This window comes from Mobula birostris, chromosome 20 (assembly GCF_030028105.1).
Source record: "Mobula birostris isolate sMobBir1 chromosome 20, sMobBir1.hap1, whole genome shotgun sequence".
In the NCBI taxonomy this organism is placed as follows: domain Eukaryota; kingdom Metazoa; phylum Chordata; class Chondrichthyes; order Myliobatiformes; family Myliobatidae; genus Mobula; species Mobula birostris.
In genome coordinates, this window is record NC_092389.1 from 50,964,626 (window position 1) to 50,987,825 (window position 23,200).

The following is a 23,200-nucleotide window of genomic DNA, read 5'->3' on the forward strand; positions in this document are numbered from 1 at the left end:
GCCCTGAGACACCAGGCAAGGTCATTTGATTCCAAACAATCGGTTTATTGATCATTACAGAATGTCCCTCTCCCTCCCCTCTCCTTTCCCCTTTTTCCGACCATGATTATCCTCTCCCTTCCCCTTTTCCCAACCATGATTCCCCTCTCCCTCTCCTTTTCCCAACCATGATTCCCCTCTCCATTCCTGTTTTCCCAACTACAATTCCCCCTCTCCCTTCCCGCTTTTCCCAACCATGATTCCCCTCTCCCTTCCCCTTTTCCCAACCAAGATTCCCCTCTCGTTCCCCTTTTCCCAACCATGATTATCCTCTCCCTTCCCCTTTTCCCAAACCATGGTTCCCCTCTCCCTTCTCCTTTTCCTAACCATGATTCCCCCTCTCCCTTCCCCTTTTCCCAAACATGATTCCCCCTCTCCCATCCCCTTTCCCCAACCATGATTCCCCCTCTCCCTTCCCCTTTTCCCAACCATGATTCCCCCTCTCCCTTCCCCTTTTCCCAACCATGATTCCCCTTCTCCCTTCCCCTTTTCCCAACCATGATTCCCCTTCTCCCTTCCCCTTTTCCCAACCATGATTCCCCCTCTCCCTTCCCCTTTTCCCCAACCATGATTCCCCCCTCCTTCCCCTTTTCCCAACCATGATTCCCCCTCTCCCTTCCCCTTTTCCCAACCATGATTCCCCCTCTCCCTTCCCCTTTTCCCAACCATGATTCCCCCTCTCCCTTCCCCTTTTCCCAACCACGATTCCCCCTCTCCCTTCCCCTTTTCCCCAACCATGATTCCCCCTCTCCCTTCCCCTTTTCCCAACCATGATTCCCCCTCTCCCTTCCCTTTTCCCAACCATGATTCCCCCTCTCCCTGCCGCCTTCACACTCTCAGTCCACAACAGAGACCCAGATCAGAATCAGATTTATCATCACTCACATACGTCATGAAATTCGTTTTTTTTTTGTGGCAGCAGGACAGTGTAATACATAAAATTACTACAGTACTGTGCAAAAGTCTTAGGCTCCCTAGCTAGTTACAGTAAATATGCCTAGGACTTCTGTGTGTAAAAAAATATATATATATATTATATATATATATGTATATATATATATGAAGAAGAAAGCCCTTATCTCTGAGTGGAGTTGTCGGGATGCTGTCATGACAGCGTTTCTTTAGCAGACTTTCTTATTTTTACGAGGCCGAGTTGCTAGCTCGATGCTCAACCCAGCACGGATGGAAAGCGTGCAAGGGAGCCGGCTGGATTCGAACTCGGGAGCCTTTGCTCTGAAGTCCGGCGCTGATGCCACTACGCCACCAGCCAGCATATATAATTGCTGGTTGGCATCCGTCCGTCTGTCTGGAAGGACAACGGGTGATGACCATCATCACAAGCCTGGGCGGAAGGTACGGAGATCCTGAGATGCCCCAGTCGTCAAGATCCCCCTCTCGGCCTCACCGGTGCAGCCCGAAGGAAAGCTTATGAAGCAATACGTTTGTCACCAGCTCGGCTGCAGGAGCTGCCGGGAGGATGTTCAATGACGTCAGGGGCTCCATTCCGGATTTGCTGTCTGGGTTTAACTCCCGTAGACCTTCGTCTCTCTCCCCCGAGGCTGCCCGCAAGGCGGTGGGGGCTATTTACCCGTAGCCGGGGATCTGGTTCATGAGCACCGGGGCGTGTCCACACGCCGGTGGGCCTGCGTGCTACGTCGTGCAGGGGCCGGACCTCCTCCCCGTCCCCTGTAGTTCAGCCCGAGTCTGAGAGGAGTTCAGTTTCCGTGTGCGTGTCGCCAGCGAGGAGGTGCTACACGAGGCTTGCTGTCCGAGAGGCTGTGTACGGGAAAAGAGTATTCAGTCGACATTTTGGGCCACAACCCTACGACAGGGGTCCAGCTGCCTGACCTGCTGAGTTCCTCCAGCATTTTGTGTGTGTGTGTGTATGTGTGTGTCTCTGCATTTCCAGCATCTGCACATTCTCTCTTGTCAGTGAAATGCGTCGTTTGCAATAACACCCATCAGCATGCGCTGGGGCCGGCCCACAAGAGTCGTCGCACGTTCTGGCGCCAACACAGCATGCCCAGAATGCATCGAGGTAACTGCCAAGTGAGCCTCTTCCCTCCCTCCCACATAGTTGGACGTTGCTGCGTCTCCGGGATTGCCTGCCCAACACCCCCAGTTGCCCATTACAGAGTTCCTGATACCGTAATGGGCACTTTGTACACAGAGTCTGAACAGGAAAGCCTTAATCCATGGACACTTTGTGGTAGCAGACCTGGCTCCACAACGCGTCACTCAGTTCATGTCCTGCAGGGAAATAGCTGACCAGAACTTGCTTGGAGATCCCTACTTCGGTCGAGGATGTTAATGTTTCTCAGTGTGGAGTTTGATCAGTCTTGGTGTTGGCTTCACACCATGTCTTGCAGGTTATATCCATATAACCATATAACAATTACAGCACAGAAACAGGCCATCTCGGCCCTTCTAGTCCCGTGCCGAACTCTTACTCTCACCTAGTCCCACCAACCTGCACTCAGCCCATAACCCTCCATTCCTTTCCGGTCCATATATCTATCCAATTTAACTTTAAATGACAATATTGAACCTGCCTCAACCACTTCTGCTGGAAGCTCGTTCCACACAGCTACCACTCTCTGAGTAAAGAAGTTCCCCCTCATGTTACCCCTAAACTTTTGCCCTTTAACTCTCAACTCGTGTCCTCTTGTTTGAATCTCCCCCACTCTCAATGGAAAAAGCCTATCCACGTCAACTCTATCAATCCCCCTCATAATCTTAAACACCTCTATCAAGTCCCCCCTCAACCTTCTACACTCCAAAGAATAAAGACCCAACTTGTTCAACCTTTCTCTGTAACTTAAGTACTGAAACCCAGGTAACATTCTCGTAAATCTCCTCTGTACTCTCTCTATTTTGTTGACATTTTTCCTCTAATTCGGTGACCAGAACTGTACTCAATACTCCAAAATTTGGGCCTTACCAATGCCTTGTATAATTTCAACATTACATCCCAACTCCAAAACTCAATGCTCTGATTAATAAAGGCCAGCAGACCAAAAGCTTTCTTCACCACCCTATCCACATGAGATTCCACCTTCAGGGAACTATGCACCATTATTCCTAGATCCCTCTGTTCTACTGCATTCTTCAATGCCCTACCATTTACCATGTATGTCCTATTTTGATTAGTCCTACCAAAATGTAGCACCTCACACTTATCAGCATTAAACTCCATCTGCCGTCTTTCAGCCCACTCTTCTAACTGGCCATTGCTTGGCGATTCCGTCTTCAGTCGAGGATGGTAATGTTTCTCGGTGTGGATTTGATCAGTCTTGGTGTTGGTTCCACACTGCGTCCCTCAGTGGGACTTACCAGAAGACTTGGTGTTGCCGGAAACACTGACACGCACTGGGGCACGAGACCCTGAGCGGCTGCGTGCAGATACAGCCGGCAGTGGGGAAGGTAACTGGCGCGTGGGCCCGGATTGAAGGACTGGTTCCTGACGAGGTCATCAACCCCCCGGGGCTGCAAGTGGAACTTTGCATTGGCTTCGAGAGGGCCGCCGTATAAAAGGAACGATGTGATGCTGAGGTTTTATAAGACACAAGTCAGACCGCACTTAGACTACTGTCAACCTTTATCTCTGCTGTCATTGCCAGAGGGTCCAGAGGAGTTTCACAAGAAGGATCCCGGGAACGAAAGGGTTAACACGGAGAGCGTTCGATGGTCTTGGGCTCCACTGGAGTTTGAAAGAATTAGGGGTGGGGGAGGGGTGAAAACGCATTGAAACATATCGAATAATGTCAGGCCTGGATAGAGTGGATGTGGAGAGAATGTTCCCTATAGTCGGGGGTGTCTTTGAGCAGAGAGCACAGATAGAGTGGATGTGGAGAGGATGTTTCCTGTAGTGGGGAGTCTAGGACCAGAGGGGCACAGATAGAGTGGGTGCGGAGAGGATGTTTCCATAGTGGGGGAGTCTAGGACCAGAGGACACAGATTAGAGTGGGTGTGGAGAGGATGTTTCCTGTAGTGGGGGAGTCTAGGACCAGAGGGCACAGATAGAGTGGGTGTGGAGAGGATGTTTCCTGTAGTGGGGGAGTCTAGGACCAGAGGACACAGATAGAGTGGATGTGGAGAGGATGTTCCCTATAGTCAGGGTGGTCTTTGACCAGAGAGCACAGATAGAGTGGGTGTGGAGAGGATGTTTCCGATAGTGGGGGAGTCCTAGGACCAAAGGACACAGATAGTGTGGGTGTGGAGAGGATGTTTCCTGTAGTGGGGGAGCCTAGGACCAGAGGACACAGATAGAATGGGTGTGGAGAGGATGTTTCCTATAGTGGGGGGAGTCTAGGACCAGAGGACACAGATAGAGTGGATGTGGAGAGGATGTTTCCTATAGTGGGGGAGCCTAGGACCAGAGGGCACAGATAGAGTGGGTGTGGAGAGGACGTTTCCTGTAGTGGGGGAGTCTAGGACCAGAGGACACAGATAGAGTGGGTGTGAAGAAGATGCTTCCTATAGACGGGGAGTCTAGGACCAGAGGGTACAGATAGAGTGGGTGTAGAGAGGATGTTTCCTATAGTGGGGGAGTCCAGGACCAGAGGGCACAGACTCAGAATAGAGGGGCGTCCATTTAGAACGGAGATGAGGAGGGATTTCTTTTTGCCAGAAGGTGGTGAATCTGTGGAATTCATTGCCACAGGCGGCCGTGGGGGTCGAGTCATTGGGTATATTCAAGGCGCAAGTGACTAGGTTCTGGATTAGTCAGGATGGTGAAGGTGACGGGGTGGAGGCAGGAGAATGGGGTTGAGAGGGATAGTAAATCAGCCATGATGGGATGGCAGGTCTGACTGATGGGCCGAGTGGCCTCATTCTGCTCCTGTGTCTTGTCGTCTAGGAGTACAGACGTGCTTTTCTGAATAGATCGGGGGTTGAAGGGTTTTATGACCTGAAATTGGACCTGTGGATGCTGGAAATCCAGAGCAACACACACAAAAATGCTGGAGGAACTCAGCAGGCCAGGCAGCACGCAGGAAAAATAGTGAACAGTTGGCGTTTCGAGCCGAAACCCTTCAGCAGGACTGGAGAACAAAAAAACGTTGCAGAGTAGATTTGAAAGGCGGGAGCGGGGAGAGAAACACGAGGTGAGAAGTGAAACCTGAAAAGAGGAGGGGATGCGGCAAAGAGCTGGGACGCAAATCGGTGAAAGAGACAGAAAGAAAAGCTGGGGGTGGGGGGTGGAACACCAGAGGGAGGCGACGGGGGCAGCAAGAGACTGTCGGTGATTGAATCTGGTCACTCAAAAGTTAAATGGGGAAAGAAATCAAAGTTCTGAGATGCAATGGGACTTGGGAGTCCTCGTGCAGGATACTCTTAAGGTTAACCTCCAGGTTGAGTTGGTAGTGAAGAAGGCGAATGCAATGTTGGCATTCATTTCTAGAGGAATAGAGTATAGGAGCAGGGATGTGATGTTGAGGCTCTATAAGGCGCTGGTGAGACCTTACTTGGAGTACTGTGGGCAGTTTTGGGTTCCTTATTTAAGAAAGGATGTGCTGACGTTGGAGAGGGTACAGAGAAGATTCACTAGAATGATTCCGGGAACGAGAGGGTTAACATATGAGGAACATTTGTCCGCTCTTGAACTGTATTCCTTGGAGTTTAGAAGAATGAGGGGAGACCTCATAGAAACATTTCGAATATGAAAGGCATGGACAGAGTGGATGTGGCAAAGTTGTTTCCCATGATGGGGGAGTCTAGTACGAGAGGGCATGACTTAAGGATTGAAGGGCGCCCATTCAGAACAGAAATACGAAGAAATTTTTTCAGCCAGAGGGTGGTGAATCTGTGGAATTTGTTGCCACGGGCGGCAGTGAAGGCCAAGTCATTGGGTGTATTTAAGGCAGAGATTGATAGATATCTGAGTAGCCAGGGCATCAAAGGTTATGGTGAGAAGGCGGGGGAGTGGGACTAAATGGGAGAATGGATCAGCTCATGATAAAATGGCTTGATGGGCCGAATGGATGACTTCTGCTCCTTTGTCTTATGGTCTCATGGTCTAAGTAGATTTATTGCCAAAGTACATATATGTCACCACCCTGAGGTTCGTCTTCTTGCGGGTCGTACTCGGTAACGCAACAGAATAAATGAAAATCTGCACCTAACAAGACAGACGAGCTACCAGTGCGCAAAAGACGACAAACTGTAAGAGAGGAAAAAATAAATATGAAACAGGTATTGAGACCGCGAGTCTTAGGGCGCTGCTGTTTCCTATTCTTGCTTCAAAAAAGTGTCTTCCTGGTACCTCTCGTTCTGAAGTGCAGCCGCGTGCTTTGTAGGCGCTGTCTGTGTGAAGTGTTCCCGGATCCCGGCCCATCGGTGTGCGGTGGGCTGTGCAGCTCCTCCCGGCACTGAACAACTCTCCCGTTGTCCCCTTCCCCAAGAGCGCTCAGCGGGACTGCGTCCGCCCGTGGCGGGAGGGGTTCCGCCGTTCCGTGTGGATCTGAGTAATCCCAGCCGGTGGCGTCGGCACCGCGCCCGGGAGATCGGGCTGGCTACCCCCCACCCACCCCCTCCGCTGGCTAAGCTGTGGGTCTGGGGTGATCGGCAGTGTTTTCTTGAGGGAAAACTTTCTGGCGCGATAATTACAGGAAGAATGTCGAGGCCGGGAGACGACTGAACTCCCTGCCACCAACCCGGGTCTCGTCACCCACGAAACGCCAGTAACGTTATACTGCTTAAATTTTAACTTGTGTTGTAAATGCGCCTAATTAGTTGTTAATTTATTTGTGTTAATATTACTTTATGTGTTGTGTGTGTGAGTTATATGTACTGTGTCGTGCACCTTGGTCCGGGGGAACGTTGTTTCGTTTGACGGTATACTTTATGTGTTGTGTGTGTGAGTTATATGTACTGTGTTGTGCACCTTGGCCTGGGGGAACGTTGTTTCGTTTGACGGTATACTTTATGTGTTGTGTGTGTGAGTTATATGTACTGTGTCGTGCACCTTGGTCCGGGGGAACGTTGTTTCGTTTGACGGTATACTTTATGTGTTGTGTGTGTGAGTTATATGTACTGTGTCGAGCACCTTGGTCTGGGGGAACGTTGTTTCATTTGACTGTATACTTTATGTGCTGTGTGTGTGAGTTATATGTACTGTGTTGTGCACCTTGGTCCGGGGGAACGTTGTTTCGTTTGACGGTATACTTTATGTGTTGTGTGTGTGAGTTATATGTACTGTGTTGTGCACCTTGGTCCGGGGGAACGTTGTTTCGTTTGACGGTATACTTTATGTGTTGTGTGTGTGAGTTATATGTACTGTGTTGTGCACCTTGGTCCAGGGGAACGTTGTTTCGTTTGACGGTATACTTTATGTGTTGTGTGTGTGAGTTATATGTACTGTGTCGAGCACCTTGGTCTGGGGGAACGTTGTTTCATTTGACTGTATACTTTATGTGCTGTGTGTGTGAGTTATTATTATATGTATACACACACACACACAGTGCCTATAAAAGGTACCCCCCCCCCGGGAAGTTTTCATGTTTGTTTTTACAACATTGAATCACGGTGGATTTAATTTGGCGTTTTTGCTACTGATCAACAGAAAACTCTTTTTGTGTCAGAGTGAAAACAGATCTCTACAAAATGATTTGAATTTTTGTGCTCGTCCATCGTCGTCGATGAGGAACTTGACACCATTGATGGTGTCGAGACTAGCGCGTAGTTTGGATTTAAGTGAGGGAGAGTTGCGCAGTGTCAGCCTCACTCTCTCTTCCCAATTCCCATCTGGATCCAGTGGCAAGACAGAGTCTAGAGGGCTGGAGATGGGACGAGGCGCAGTGGATGACCAGGACACCTTCTGTGTCTTGTCCTGCTCTACATGTTCCACGACGCTTGCAGAGACCGCCTTCTTGACCGTTGGACCTTCCATAGGTCTCGTCCGCTCAATCTGCCGGAGTCTGTCTTCACGTGCTGGGATAGACAACTCCCTATCTCACCGAGGGTTTGAGACCCGTCGGCTACCCTCCCCTGGTTTAGCCGGCTTGTCGGAGCCGTTGCCCAGGGTGTGGCCGCTGTCGCACGCAAACAGCTACGGGGAGCCACAGGTAAGAGCTGAGTGCCAGGTGGGGACCACAGGTGGGCTAACCGCCTTCAAAAAGGACGCGGCACGTTCCCCCACCAGAGGTGCTACCCCTCCCTGACACCACACACACACACACACACACACACACACAGTGCCAATAAAAGGTATTCTCCCCCCCTGGAAGTTTTCATGTTTGTTTTTACAACATTGAATCACGGTGGATTTAATTTGGCGTTTTTTGACACTGATCAACAGAGGACTCTTTTGTGTCAAAGTGAAAACAGATCTCTACAAAATGAATTGAATTAATTACAAATATAGAACACACACTATTTGATTGCATATGTATTCAATACCACCCCCCCCCGTCTTTTAATATGACACACCAAATCATCACTGCTGCAGCTAATTAGTTTTAGAAATTAGATGATTAGTTAAATGGAGATCTGCTTTTGGAGACCTGTGTGCAGTCAAAGTGTCTCAATTGATTGTGGTAAAAATACCCCTGTATCTGAATAGGAAAACAGATTATTATCTGAATGGTGGCCGATTAGGAAAAGGGGAGGTGCAACGAGACCTGGGTGTCATTATACACCAGTCATTGAAAGTGGGCATGCAGGTACAGCAGGCGGTGAAAAAGGCGAATGGTATGCTGGCATTTATAGCGAGAGGATTCGAGTACAGGAGCAGGGAGGTACTACTGCAGTTGTACAAGGCCTTGGTGAGACCACACCTGGAGTATTGTGTGCAGTTTTGGTCCCCTAATCTGAGGAAAGACATCCTTGCCATAGAGGGAGTACAAAGAAGGTTCACCACAATGATTCCTGGGATGGCAGGACTTTCATATGAAGAAAGACTGGATGAACTGGGCTTGTACTCGTTGGAATTTAGAAGATTGAGGGGGGATCTGATTGAAACATATAAAATCCTAAAGGGATTGGACAGGCTAGATGCAGGAAGATTGTTCCCGATGTTGGGGAAGTCCAGAACGAGGGGTCACAGTTTGAGGATAAAGGGGAAGTCTTTTAGGACCGAGATTAGGAAAAACTTCTTCACACAGAGAGTGGTGAATCTGTGGAATTCTCTGCCACAGGAAACAGTTGAGGCCAGTTCATTGGCTATATTTAAGAGGGAGTTAGATATGGCCCTTGTGGCTACGGGGATCGGGGGTATGGAGAGAAGGCTGGTGCAGGGTTCTGAGTTGGATGATCAGCCATAATCATAATAAATGGCGGTGCAGGCTCGAAGGGCCGAATAGCCTACTCCTGCACCTATTTTCTATGTTTCTATGTCCAACTGCCGGTGAGTCGGTATCCCGGCAAAAACTACACCATTAAGACAAAAAGAACACGCCAAGCAACTTCTCAGAAAGGATACTGAAAAAGCACAAGTCAGGAGATGGATACAAGAAAATTTCCAAGTCACTGTATATCCCTTGGAGTACAGTTAAGTCAAACATCAAGAATATGGCACAGCTGTAAATCTGCCTATTGTGAGCTGAGCGACCGTGCAAGAAGGGGACGAGTGAGGGAGGCCACCAAGAGACCTGTGACAACTCTGGAGGAGTTACAAGCTTCAGCGGCTGAGATGGGAGAGACTGCGCATACAACAACTGTTGCCCGGGTGCTTCACCAGTCACAGCTTTATGGGAGAGTGGCAAAGAGAAAGCCACTGTTGAAAAAAACTGACATGAAATCTCGGCTGGAGTTTGCCAGAAGGCATGTAGGAGACTGAAGTCAGCTGGAAGAAGGTTCTGTGGTCTGATGGAACCAAAATTAAGCTTTTTGACCATCTGACTAAATGCTATGTTTGGCATAAGCCAAACACTGCACATCAGCAAAAACACACCATCCCTACCGTGAAGCATGGTGGTGGCTGTATCATGCTGTGGGGATGCTTCACTGCAGCAGGCCCTGGAAGGCTTGTGAAGGTAGAGGGTAAAACGAATGCAGCAAAATACAGGGAAATCCCAGAGGAAAACCTAATGCAGTCTGCAAGAGAACTGCGACTTGGCGAAAGGTTTTTCTTCCGGCAAGCCTAAAGCTAAAGCTGCACAGGAATGGCTTAAAAAACAACAAAAGTTAATGTCCTGGAGTGGCCAAGTCAGAGTCCAGACCTCAATCCAATTGAGAATTTGTGGCTGGACTTGAAAAGGGCTGTTCACTCACAGTCCCCATGCAATCTGACAGAGCTTGAGCAGTTTTGTAAAGAAGAATGAGGAAAAATTACAGTGTCCAGATGTGCAAAGCTGATAGAGACCTATCCACACAGACTTATGGATGTAATTGCTGCCAAAGGTGCATCTACTGAATACCGACTTGAAGGGGGTGAGTAATTATGCAATCAATTATTTTGTGTTCAATAAATGAAATCATTTTAGACCAATTTGCAGAAATTTGTTTTCACTTTGACACTATACTTTCTGTTGATCACTGTTCAAAAAAGCCAAATTAAATCCACTGTGATTCAATGTTGTAAAACAATAAAACGTGAAAACTTCCAAGGGGGGTGAATATTTTTTATAGGCAGCATATACAGTTTGTGAAGCTTGTAGAATTTTCTCTATTTCTGCATAAATATGACCTAAAATGTGATCAGATCTTCACTCAAGTCCTAAAACTAGATGCAGGGAGCCCAATTAAATTAATAACACAAAAACATTATACATGTTCATTTATTTATAGAGAAAAATGCTCCAATATTACATGTATTTGCTGGAAAAAGTACGTGAACCTTTGCTATAGTAACTGGTGTGACCCCCTTGTAAAGCAATAACTTCAACCAAACACCTCCAGTAACTGTTGATCAGTCCTGCACGTCGGCTTGGAGGAATTTTTGACCATTCCTCTTTACAAAACTGCTTCAACTGCTTTCAAATCTCTTACTAGCTCTTCTTTCAGCTAGTCCTGATGAAGGGTCTCGGGCCGGAAGCATCGACTGTACCTCTTCCTAGAGGTGCTGCCTGGCCTGCTGCGTTCACCAGCAACTTTGATGTGTGTTACTTGAAATTCCAGCATCTGCAGATTTCCTCGTGTTTGCGTTTTTAAATTCAATTCCTGGATGTTGGTGCGATATCTTGCATAAACAGCTCGTTTCGGGTCCTTCCACAGCATTTCTATAGGATTAAGATGAGGAATTTGACTTGGCCATCCCAAAACACAAATTTTCTTCTTTTTAAACCATTCTGTTGTTGATTTACTCTTGCCTTTCGGATCATTGTCTTGTTGCATTATCCAACTTCTACTAAGCTTCAAGTGACAGACTGCCACCCTGTAAAATGTCTCGATACAATATTGAATTCATTGTTCCCTCAACAATTGCAAGCTGTCCAGGCCCTGAGGCAGCAAAGCAGCCCCAAACCATGATGCTCCTTCCACCATGCTTCACAGTTGGTCTGAGGTTCTGGTGTTGGTGCACAGAGCCCTTTTTGCTCTAAGAAGTTCAACTTTAGTCTCGTGTGTCCACAGAACATTGTCCCAGAAGTGTTGTAGAACATCCAGGTGGTCCTTTGCAAACTTGCAACATGCAGCAATGATTTTTTTTTGGAGAGCATGGTGTCCTTCCATGAACACCATTCTGGTTCACTGTTTTCTTATGGTGGACACATGGACAGAGACCTTAGCAAGTTCTGGAGATTTCTGCAGGTCTTTTGGTGTGATCTTTGCAGGATTCTCACTCCGAGGGAGAGTAGCAACAGTACTGAGTTTCCTCCATTTGTAGAAGATTTCTCTTACTGTGGACTGATGAACACTCTGGCCTTTAGAAATGCTTATGTAGCCTTTTCCAGCTTCGTGCATCTGTACAACTCTTCTTCTAAGGTCTTCTGAAAGTTATTCTGATCGAGGCATGGTGCACATAAACAGATCTTTCCTAAGAAGGGCAAGCTCTGTCAGTAACCTGACTTTGCGTGTGCCTTTTTCATAGGGCAGAGCACCTCCACAACCCACAGCTCCAATCCCATCTCATTGATTGGAACGCCTGACTCCAAATAGCTTTTGGAGAAGGCATTCTCTCAGTAGGGGAGGAGAAGATGGCGGCGCGACGCAGCACGCACGGCCGCTCTGAAATTATATCGGTATTTGTAAGTAGGATGCCGTGCACAATCCTGATTTGGTGGAGACAGACGTGAGAAGCATGGAGGAACACCTGGAGAAACTTCTGAAACGCCCGCTTCGCTGCCGCTGCTACTGTGCGATCCAGAATCTCCGGAGGGGAAGGCCCGAAATCCTCGGCTTTGCTTATTGCCTGTTGCTGGGGCCAGGGTCGAAGCACTCGGCAGAGATGGTGCACGGTGCTCGGTGTCGGAGGGCTGGTCGGAGGCTCGAAGTTTTCGGATGGACTCAAGAGTCAGCTGTGGTCGGATGCTTCCAGGGTTTGTGGCACTGGAGTTTCATGGCAGGGAGAGTTTCTCCCTTCTACCATCTGCATGAGATGATGGGACGTTCAAGAGACTTTGAGACTTTTTTTTACCGTGCCCATGACAGGAAGAGTGTTTCTCTTCCTTCTACCGTTTGCGTGAGATGATGGGACTTTTGAGAGACTCTGAGACTTTTTTTTTAACCGTGCCCATGGTCTGTTCTTTATCAAATTACGGTATTGCTTTGCACCATTGTAACTCTATGTTATAATGATGTGGTTTTTGTCAGTTTTTTTAGTCTTGGTTTGTCTTGTGTTTCTGTGATATCTTTCTGGAGGAACATTGTATCATTTCTTAATGCATGCATTACTAAAAAAAGAGGACTACGTGTCCTCACATTCTAATCTAATCTAATTACCCCAGAGGTCCACATATTTTTTCCCAACAAATCCATGTAATATTGGATCATTTTTCTCAATAACTAAATGAACATGTATAATATTTTTTGGTGTTATTTATTTAATTGGGTTCTCTTTATCTAGTTTTAGGACTTAACCGTGAAGATCTGATCACATTTACGCATAAATAGAGAAAATTCTGCAGGGTTCACAGACTTTCAAGCGCCAATGTGTGTACATATTTATATATATTTACTTAATTCATTTCTTCCTGTATAGTAATCATGTACTGCTGCCATAAAGTTGACAAATCTCTCGACGTAATGCCAGTGATGCTAAATTTAGTTCTGATTCTGCTTAATTTATTCTGGGGGGGGGGGTAAAATCGAAGAGTACGGCTGTTTTTTGCCTTTGGGTCAGTTGAGTCTGATTAGAGCCAGCGGGTAATCCGGGGTGGTGGGGGGTAGAAATGATATATTTTTTTTTTGCTGACCGCTTTAACGCTTAAATCCGCGTCGACCACTGAGGCTCGCGCTTCGCCCGTCTGCCTTGTAACATTGGCTGGTCTTAGAGCTTTGCTAGGTTTTTTACCGTTGCAAGGTGGCCTCGTCGCAGCCGGTTTCTCAGCAGAGGGTCGGGCGTCCTCCGCGTTAGAGTGAACTTTTCTTTGGGTAGATGATTTGTTTACACTTCAATGACTTTGGCCACCAGACTTCTATTTGACAATGCGCTTCCTAAAAGGTCGTAGTCGTAGTCGTACTTTATTGATCCTGGGGGAAATTGGTTTTCGTTACAGTTGCACCATAAATAATAAATAGTAATAGAACCATAAATAGTTAAATTATGCCAGGAAATTATGAAATAAGTCCAGGACCAGCCTATTGGCTCAGGGTGTCTGACCCTCCAAGGGAGGAGTTGTAAAGTTTGATGGCCACAGGCAGGAATGACTTCCTATGACGCTCTGTGCTGCATCTCGGTGGAATGAGTCTCTGGCTGAATGTACTCCTGTGCCCAACCAGTACATTATGTAGTGGATGGGAGACATTGTTCAAGATGGCATGCAACTTGGACAGCATCCTCTTTTCAGACACCACCGTCAGAGAGTCCAGTTCCATCCCCACAACATCACTGGCCTTACAAATGAGTTTGTTGATTCTGTTGGTGTCTGCTACCCTCAGCCTGTTGCCCCAGCACACAACAGCAAACATGATAGCACTGGCCATCACAGACTCGTAGAACATCCTCAGCATCGTCCGGCAGATGTTAAAGGACCTCAGTCTCCTCAGGAAATAGAGACGGCTCTGACCCTTCTTGTAGACAGCCTCAGTGTTCTTTGACCAGTCCAGTTTATTGTCAATTCGTATCCCCAGGTACTTGTAATCCTCCACCATGTCCACACTGACCCCCTGGATGGAAACAGGGGTCACCGGTACCTTAGCTCTCCTCAGGTCCACCACCAGCTCCTTAGTCTTTTTCACATTAAGCTGCAGATAATTCTGCTCACACCATGTGACCAAGTTTCCTACAGTAGCCCTGTACTCAGTCAGATGCTTCTGGCACCATAGTTTGACCTAATGCTGTAGCTTCGAAGACAGTATTATCTATACATTATAAATATTAATTGTCTTCTATGTTAGCATGGGAAATGCCAAATAAATGTATTGTAGACTTAACTTACATTCCTAAAGGCTGTGGGTACCAACACAGACATGTTGGCGTCGGAAGGAAAGGATGCCATGATATTTTGTATGTAGCTTCAAGAGGGAGTATTGTCTATGCATTGTCTGTAACTTTTTAAGTAGCAATTGCCTTTGTGTTTAGCATATAAATATCGAGCCCACGTTGGGCTAGCAGACCTTTCTGCGGAAAGGGTCTAGGTACGTAGATGCCTGCTGTACCTTGTTGTGTCGAATAAAGAAGCTGCTCTGTACCTACCGGTGACCCTGTCTCTGCGATGATTTCATCCACGCTACAACACGAACATCATTCGACTTGGTGCCTGTATCACGTCGTGGAGTGTCAACCGCCCCACCGCTCCAACCCCCCCGAGCCGTTCCGGTTTGCTCTCGGGCGGCCGGTGCTGAAATGCTGCGCAGGCTGCTTGGACGGCGGGCAGCCGTGCTCTTCAGTTATATTATCCGGCACAACAGCGGATCTCGTCACCCTGTTTCCCAGTTGGCTGCTCATTTGCAATCTTATTAAGGAAGGTTGTGAGGGGAAGCGCAGCCACGGGCCTGCGATCTTCCGATCCCATTAAGCACCCACGGCGCCGGACCAGAGTGGCGTGCGGTGCGTTCTCAGCGCCGGGGGTTAGGCCTTGCTCCGTGAGCCGATACTGTTCCCTTCCGGGGCGGCGGGGGAGAGAAAGGAAAAAATCGGGCTCGAAGATCTCCTGCGCTGATTTTTCAAAGGTGGCGCGGGGCTGGTTAGGCTCCGATGTGCCATTGTCGCTGGGAACCAGAGCTTGCCGGATGAGACGCCGGGATTGCAAGTCGGCGTACTGTTGCCAGGCAGGGCCACGGAGCACGACAGCACAGAAACAGGCCATTCGGCCCACCTGGCCCGTGCTGTGCCATTATCCTACCAAGTCCCGTCGAACCGCACCTGGGCCATAACCCTCTCATCCATCGCTTCTCAAAGTGTTGAAATTGACACCCCCCCCACGCCCCGTGTACAAGGAGGGCCAGAGTCACCTCGACTTCCTGAGGAGACTGAGGTCCTTTGGAGTGTGCTGGCCTCTCCTTCACACGTTCTACCTGTCTGTTGTCACCGGTACAATCTTCCATGCGGTGGTGTGCTGGGGCAATGGCATCAACACCGGGTGATGCCAACAGGCTCAGTAAACTGATTAGAAAGGCTGGCTCTGTTATAGGAGTCAAACCGGACACACTGGAGGCTGTGGTGGAACAAAGGACCCTCCGGAAAATCCTGGCAATTCTGGACAATGTTTCTCACCCTCTGCATGCCTCATTGGCTGAACAGAGGAGAACTTTTAGTAACTGACTGAGACAAATGGGCTGCTCCAAAGAGCGATAAATGAGGTCATTCTTACACTTGGCCATTAGGCTCTATAATGACGCAAACACGAGGAAATCTGCAGATGCTGGAATTTCAAGCAACACGCATCAAAGTTGCTGGTGAATGCAGCAGGCCAGGCAGCATCTCTAGGAAGAGGTACAGTCGACGTTTCGGGCCGAGACCCTTCGTCAGGACTAACTGAAAGAAGAGATAGTAAGAGATTTGAAATTGGGAGGGGGAGGGGGAGATCCGAACCAACTGCCCAGCTCTTGGCTCCATCATCCCTCCCCCTCCTGTCTCCTCCTATCATTTCAGATAGAGGTGTACAAGATGATGAGAGGCACTGATCATGTGGATAGTCAGAGGCTTTTTCCCAGGGCTGAAATGGCTGCCAGAAGAGGGCACAGGTTTACGGTGCTGGGGAGTAGGTACAGAGGAGATGTCAGGGTTTTTTCACACAGAGAGTGGTGAGTGCGTGGAATGGGCTGCCGGCGACGGTGGTGGAGGAGGATGCGATAGGGTCTTTTAAGAGACTCCTGGATAGGGACATGGAGCTTAGAAAAATCGAGGGCTGTGGGTAAACCTGGGTAGTTTCTAAGGCAGGGACATGTTCAGCACAGCTTTGTGGGCCAAAGGGCCTGTATTGTGCTGTAGGTTTTCAATGTTTCTTTGTTGGAGCAGACAGAAATTTCTTTTTTCTCTCAGTCGGAGTCACTTGCCACGTCTATGGCATGCCATTGCGTTGTGGTCAGCCTCAAGGGACAGACACCAGCTTCAGGAACAGTTATTACCCTTCAACCATCAGGAAGGAGGTACAGGAGCCTCAGGACCCACACCACCAGGTTCAGGAACAGTTATTACCCCCTCGACCATCAGCAAGGAGGTACGGGACCCTCAGGACCCACACTACCAGGTTCAGGAACAGTTATTACCCCTCAACCATCAGGAAGGAGGTACAGGAGCCTCAGGACCCACACCACCAGGTTCAGGAACAGTTATTACCCCCTCGACCATCAGCAAGGAGGTACGGGACCCTCAGAACCCACACTACCAGGTTCAGGAACAGTTATTACCCCTCAACCATCAGGAAGGAGGTACAGTTGCCTCAGGACCCACACCACCAGGTTCAGGAACAGTTATTACCCCTCAACCATCAGGAAGGAGGTACAGGAGTCTCAGGACCCGCACCACCAGGTTCAGGAACAGTTATCACCCCTCAACCACCAGGAAGGAGGTACAGGAGCCTCAGGACCCACACCACCAGATTCAGGAACAGTTATTACCCCTCAACCATCAGGCTCTTGAACCAGAGTGGACAACTTCACTCACCCCAACACTGAACTGCTCCCACAACCTACACACTCACTTTCAAAGACGCTTCATCTCTTGTTTTCAATATTTATTGCTTATTTATTACAGCACCATTCAAAAGTCTGCACGTAGCTGAGGTACCGAAGACTTTTGCACAGGACTGTAGTAATTCTATGTATTGCACTGTACTGCTGCCGCAAACAAAAAGAAACACAAATTTCATGATATTATGTGAGTGATGATAAACCTGATTCTGGAGGGGGGCAGTTCGCGAGGGGAATCATGGTTGGAGGAAGGGGGAGGGAGAGGGGAAGCACCAGAGAGACATTCTGTAATGATCAACAAACCGATTGTTTGGAATCAAATGGCCTTGCCTGGTGTGTCCGCACCCCGCATCACCTCCCCATCCCTGGCACTCCTTTTCTGCCACCCGTCCCACGCCCCTCCCACGACGCTCCACCCTCGCCGTTCCCAACGTCCTTTTCTCCCGTCAGATTTACAAACTCGCTCTCTGCTCCACATTGCTGAATAAAAAGTAAGTGCTACAGCACACAAATATAAAAGTACTGAGACAGTACAATATGGGTGCAATACTGCTTAGTGCTGTGATGTGAGGTTCAGCAGGGTCACAGCCTCAGGGAAGAAGCTCTTCCTGTGCCTGCTGGTGCGGGAGCGGAGGCTCCTCTAGCACCTACCGGATGGGAGGAGAGTAAAAAGTCCATGGTTAGGGTGAGATGCATCATTGATAATGCTTCTCACCCTGCCCAGGCAGCGTTTATGGTAGATGTTCTCAATGGTGGGCAATTGGGTGTGGATTATATATTGATAGTTATTGAGTTTTTTATTTTTAGGGAGTCCTTTATCTTATTGTGTTTTTTTCTGTGCTGCACCTGGTCCAGTGCAACAATTAATTTCGTTCTCCTTTTGCGCTTCTGAACTGGAAATGGGGTTAAGCAAACTTGAACCTTGAGTGACAATGGAAAGTGAACTTTGACTTGACCATTTGTCGCCCCGATCAGTCAGTATTTGGTCCCAGCCTGAGAATATCGCAGAGCCCCTGCCAGGGAAAACCGATGCCACGGTAGTTCTTCGATCCATCACGTGGCTGGCGGTCTCCACCGCCGTGCCGTGTGCACAGTCCCCCGCCCCCCGGGCAGGGACCCTGCTGGGAAACAGATTGGAGTGATGTGTGCCTTGTCACGTCTCACACACTTGTTTGAGATTCAGCAACGGCCGGTCGGGGCGCGGATCTTTTGGAGACGGCGGTAGTAGCGCCCGCGGCCGCCTTTTGCCGGCTTGGGGAATTTTCCTGAGCTCGGGCCATTCCCCACCCCCCACCCACCCCTTCCCCAGGCCCCGCCGCCGCTCGAGTTTGCTGGAGGCTGCACTTTGCCCCTTTGCCCCATTCCGTGGCGATTAGGAGGAACTCAGCAGGTCGGGCAGCATCCGTGGGAGTGAGTAAACAGCCGATGTTTAGGGCCGAGACCCCTTCATCAGGGCTGGAAAGGAAGGAGGACAAGCTGGGAGGTGATAGGTGAAGCCAGGTGGGTGGGAGAGTAAGGAATCTGATGGGAGGGGAGAGTGGACCGTGGGAGAAAGGGAAGGAGGAGGGACACCAGGGGGAGGTGATGGGTGGGAAAGGTAAAGGGCTGGAGAGGAAGGAATCTGATCGGAGAGGAGAGTGGACCGTGGGAGAAAGGGAAGGAGGAGGGACACCAGGGGGAGGTGATGGGTGGGAAAGGTAAAGGGCTGGAGAGGAAGGAATCTGATCGGAGAGGAGAGTGGACCGTGGGAGAAAGGGAAGGAGGAGGGACACAAGGGGGAGGTGATGGGTGGGAAAGGTAAAGGGCTGGAGAGGAAGGAATCTGACAGGAGAGGAGAGTGGACCATGGGAGAGAGGGAAGGAGGAGGGACACCAGGGGGAGGTGATGGGTGGGAAAGGTAAAGGGCTGGAGAGGAAGGAATCTGATCAGAGAGGAGAGTGGACCGTGAAAGAAAGGGAAGGAGGAGGGACACCAGGGGGAGGTGATGGGTGGGAAAGGTAAAGGGCTGGAGAGGAAGGAATCTGATCAGAGAGGAGAGTGGACCGTGGGAGAAAGGGAAGGAGGAGGGACACCAGGGGGAGGTGATGGGTGGGAAAGGTAACGGGCTGGAGAGGAAGGAATCTGATCGGAGAGGAGAGTGGACCGTGGGAGAAAGGGAAGGAGCAGGAACACCAGGGGGAGGTGATGGGTGGGAAAGGTAAAGGGCTGGAGAGGAAGGAATCTGACCGGAGAGGAGAGTGGACCGTGGGAGAATGGGAAGGAGGAGGGACACCAGGGGGAGGTGATGGGTGGGAAAGGTAAAGGGCTGAAGAGGAAGGAATCTGATCGGAGAGGAGAGTGGACCGTGGGAGAAAGGGAAGGAGGAGGGACACCAGGGGGAGGTGATGGGTGGGAAAGGTAAAGGGCTGGAGAGGAAGGAATCTGATCGGAGAGGAGAGTGGACCGTGGGAGAAAGGGAAGGAGGAGGGACGCCAGGGGGAGGTGATGGGTGGGAAAGGTAAAGGGCTGGAGAGGAAGGAATCTGATCGGAGAGGAGAGTGGACCGTGGGAGAAAGGGAAGGAGGAGGGACGCCAGGGGGAGGTGATGGGTGGGAAAGGTAAAGGGCTGGAGAGGAAGGAATCTGATCGGAGAGGAGAGTGGACCGTGGGAGAAAGGGAAGGAGGAGGGACACCAGGGAGATGTGATGGGTGGGAAAGGTAAAGGGCTGGAGAGGAAGGAATCTGATCAGAGAGGAGAGTGGACCGTGGGAGAAAGGGAAGGAGGAGGGACACCAGGGAGATGTGGTGGGTGGGAAAGGTAAAGGGCTGGAGAGGAAGGAATCTGATCGGAGAGGAGAGTGGACCGTGGGAGAAAGGGAAGGAGGAGGGACACCAGGGGGAGGTGATGGGTGGGAAAGGTAAAGGGCTGGAGAGGAAGGAATCTGATCAGAGAGGAGAGTGGACCGTGGGAGAAAGGGAAGGAGGAGGGACACCAGGGAGATGTGGTGGGTGGGAAAGGTGAAGGGCTGGAGAGGAAGGAATCTGATCGGAGAGGAGAGTGGACCGTGGGAGAAAGGGAAGGAGGAGGGACACCAGGGGGAGGTGATGGGTGGGAAAGGTAAAGGGCTGGAGAGGAAGGAATCTGATCAGAGAGGAGAGTGGACCGTGGGAGAAAGGGAAGGAGGAGAGACACCAGGGAGATGTGGTGGGTGGGAAAGGTAAAGGGCTGGAGAGGAAGGAATCTGATCAGAGAGGAGAGTGGACCGTGGGAGAAAGGGAAGGAGGAGGGACACCAGGGAGATGTGGTGGGTGGGAAAGGTGAAGGGCTGGAGAGGAAGGAATCTGATCGGAGAGGAGAGTGGACCGTGGGAGAAAGGGAAGGAGGAGGGACACCAGGGAGATGTGGTGGGTGGGAAAGGTGAAGGGCTGGAGAGGAAGGAATCTGATCGGAGAGGAGAGTGGACCGTGGGAGAAAGGGAAGGAGGAGGGACACCAGGGAGATGTGGTGGGTGGGAAAGGTGAAGGGCTGGAGAGGAAGGAATCTGATCGGAGAGGAGAGTGGACCGTGGGAGAAAGGGAAGGAGGAGGGACACCAGGGAGATGTGGTGGGTGGGAAAGGTAAAGGGCTGGAGAGGAAGGAATCTGCCTGCGTAGTTTCCCCCCACAGTCAGCGGGTTGATTGGTCACGTGGTTGCCTGTGAGCTCCATGGCCTCGTTGAGTCTCCACGGCCACCTGTGGCAATGAATTGCACAGACCTACCGCCCCCTGGCTGAAGAAACCAACCCCCGCTTCCTCATCTCTGTTCCAACGGGACACCCCTCGACTCTGAGGCCGTGCCCTCTGGTCTTCGACTCCCCCAGCGGGGGACACATCCCCTCCGCCTCCATTTTTAGACAATAGACAATAGGTGCAGGAGTAGGCCATTCAGCCCTTCGAACCAGCACCGCCATTCACTGTGATCATGGCTGATCATCCACAATCAGTACCCTGTTCCTGCCTTCTCCCCATATCCCTTCACTCCGCTATCTTTAAGAGCTCTATCTAACTCTTTCTTGAAAGAATTCAGAGAATTGGCCTCCACTGCCTTCTGAGGCAGAGCATTCCACAGATCCACAACCCTCTGTGTGAAAAAGTTTTTCCTCAACTCCGTTCTAAATTGTCTACCCCTTATTCTCAAACTGTGGCCTCTGGTTCTGGACTCCCCCAACATCGGGAACACGTTTCCTGCCTCCAGCGTGTCCAATCCCCTAATAATCTTATATGTTTCAATTAGATCCCCTCTCATCCTTCTAAATTCCAGAGTATACAAGCCCAGTTGCTCCAATCTTTCGACATATGACAGTCCCGCCATCCCGGGAATTAACCCAGTGAACCTACGCTGCACTCCCTCAATAGCAAGAATGTCCTTCCTCAAATTTGGAGACCAAAACTGCACTCAGTACTCCAGGTGTGGTCTCACCAGAGCCCTGTACAACTGCAGAAGGACCTCTTTGCTCCTATACTCAATTCCCCTTTTATCGGTATTTTATCGGAAGTCGCTGGGAGAGGGAGGTGCGGTTGGCCCCTGGGGCGGGGGCGGGCGTGGGAGGCTCACTGCTCCGGAATGAAAGCTTTCTTTGCTCAGGAGGCAGACTGAAATCTGACTTCTTACCTTTGCAGATAAGCCTCTGGTGCAGATTACTGTCAGCTACCCGCAAGGCCCGACAAGAGAAGGGGACACTCTGGAGCTCACGTGCACGGCCAGCGGGAAACCGCAGTAAGTTCTCAACACGGCTTTGCAAGGTTTATTTGACTTGGTGCGCACTGAGCCCATTGATCGGCCAGTAAAAACTCCCTTTAAAAAAAATGTCATATATGGGAGCCAACCACCACTACTTTATCATTTCCTGTCAGAGTCACCTTCTGTACAGACACTCCTGTGCCCAGAGTCACTTTATGGACAGACAATCGATCTGTGTTGGTGAGCTACTTAATGTATTTATACAGTACTGTGCAAGTCTTAGGCATTATGTATGTATATATATATATATATATATATATATATTGCACAGTGCTGTATTTGTCAATGTTGTCAACCTGGAGCGGTGAGCACGGCAGGAGCAAAGGATGTTGGAAACGGCGAGGGTGGAGCGCCTGCGGGAGGGGGTTGGGGGTGACAGAGGAGTTCTGAGGGCGGGGGATGCTGCAGGTGCAGACACACCCGGCCCTGAGACACCAGGCTGGGTCATTTGACTCCAAACAATCGGTTTATTGATCATTACAGAATGCCTCTCTGGTGCTTCCCCTCTCCATTCCCCTTTTCCCAACCACGATTCCCCTCTCCCTTCCTCTTTTCCCAACCATGATTCTCCTCTCCCTTCCCCTTTTCCCAACCACGATTCCCCCTCTCCCTTCCCCTTTTCCCCAACCATGATTCCCCTCTCCCTTCCCCTTTTCCCAACCATGATTCTCCTCTCCCTTCCCCTTTTCCCCAACCATGATTCCCCCTCTCCCTTCCCCTTTTTCCAACCATGATTCCCCTCTCCCTGTTCCCTTCCCACTCTCAGTCCACAATAGAGACCCATATCAGAATCATGGTTGGGAAAAGGAGAAGGGAGAGGGGAATCACGGTTAGGAAAAGGAGAAGGGAAAGGGGAATCATGGCTGGGAAAAGGGGAAGGAAGGGGGGAATCATGGTTGGGAAAAGGGGATGGGAGAGGGGAATCATGGTTGGGAATGGGGCAAGGGAGAGGGGAATCATAATTGGGAAAAGTGGAAGGGAAAGGAGAATCATGGTTGGGAAAATGGGAAGGGAGAGTGGATCATGGTTGGGAAAGGGGGAGGGAGAGGGGAAGCACCAGAGAGACATTCTGTAATGATCAATAAACCAATTGTTTGGAATCAAGTGACCCTGCCTGGTGTCTCAGGGCTGGTTGTGTCTGCACCAGCATTGCCACCCCACCACTGCCACCCCTGGCACTGGTTCTCTGCCACCCGTCCCACTCCCCTCCCGTGCCGTTCCCAACACCCTTT

At 49.9% G+C, this 23,200-nt stretch overlaps 1 protein-coding gene across 1 annotated transcript in view; it reads left to right on the top strand.

Moving 5' to 3' along the window:
• cadm1a (cell adhesion molecule 1a) overlaps positions 1-23,200 on the top strand; it is a 519,760-nt gene that overhangs the window by 400,802 nt on the left and 95,758 nt on the right. Inside the window, 1 exon segment of the mRNA XM_072238556.1 lies at positions 21,848-21,944. Within this exon segment, the coding sequence (XP_072094657.1) occupies positions 21,848-21,944 (97 nt within the window).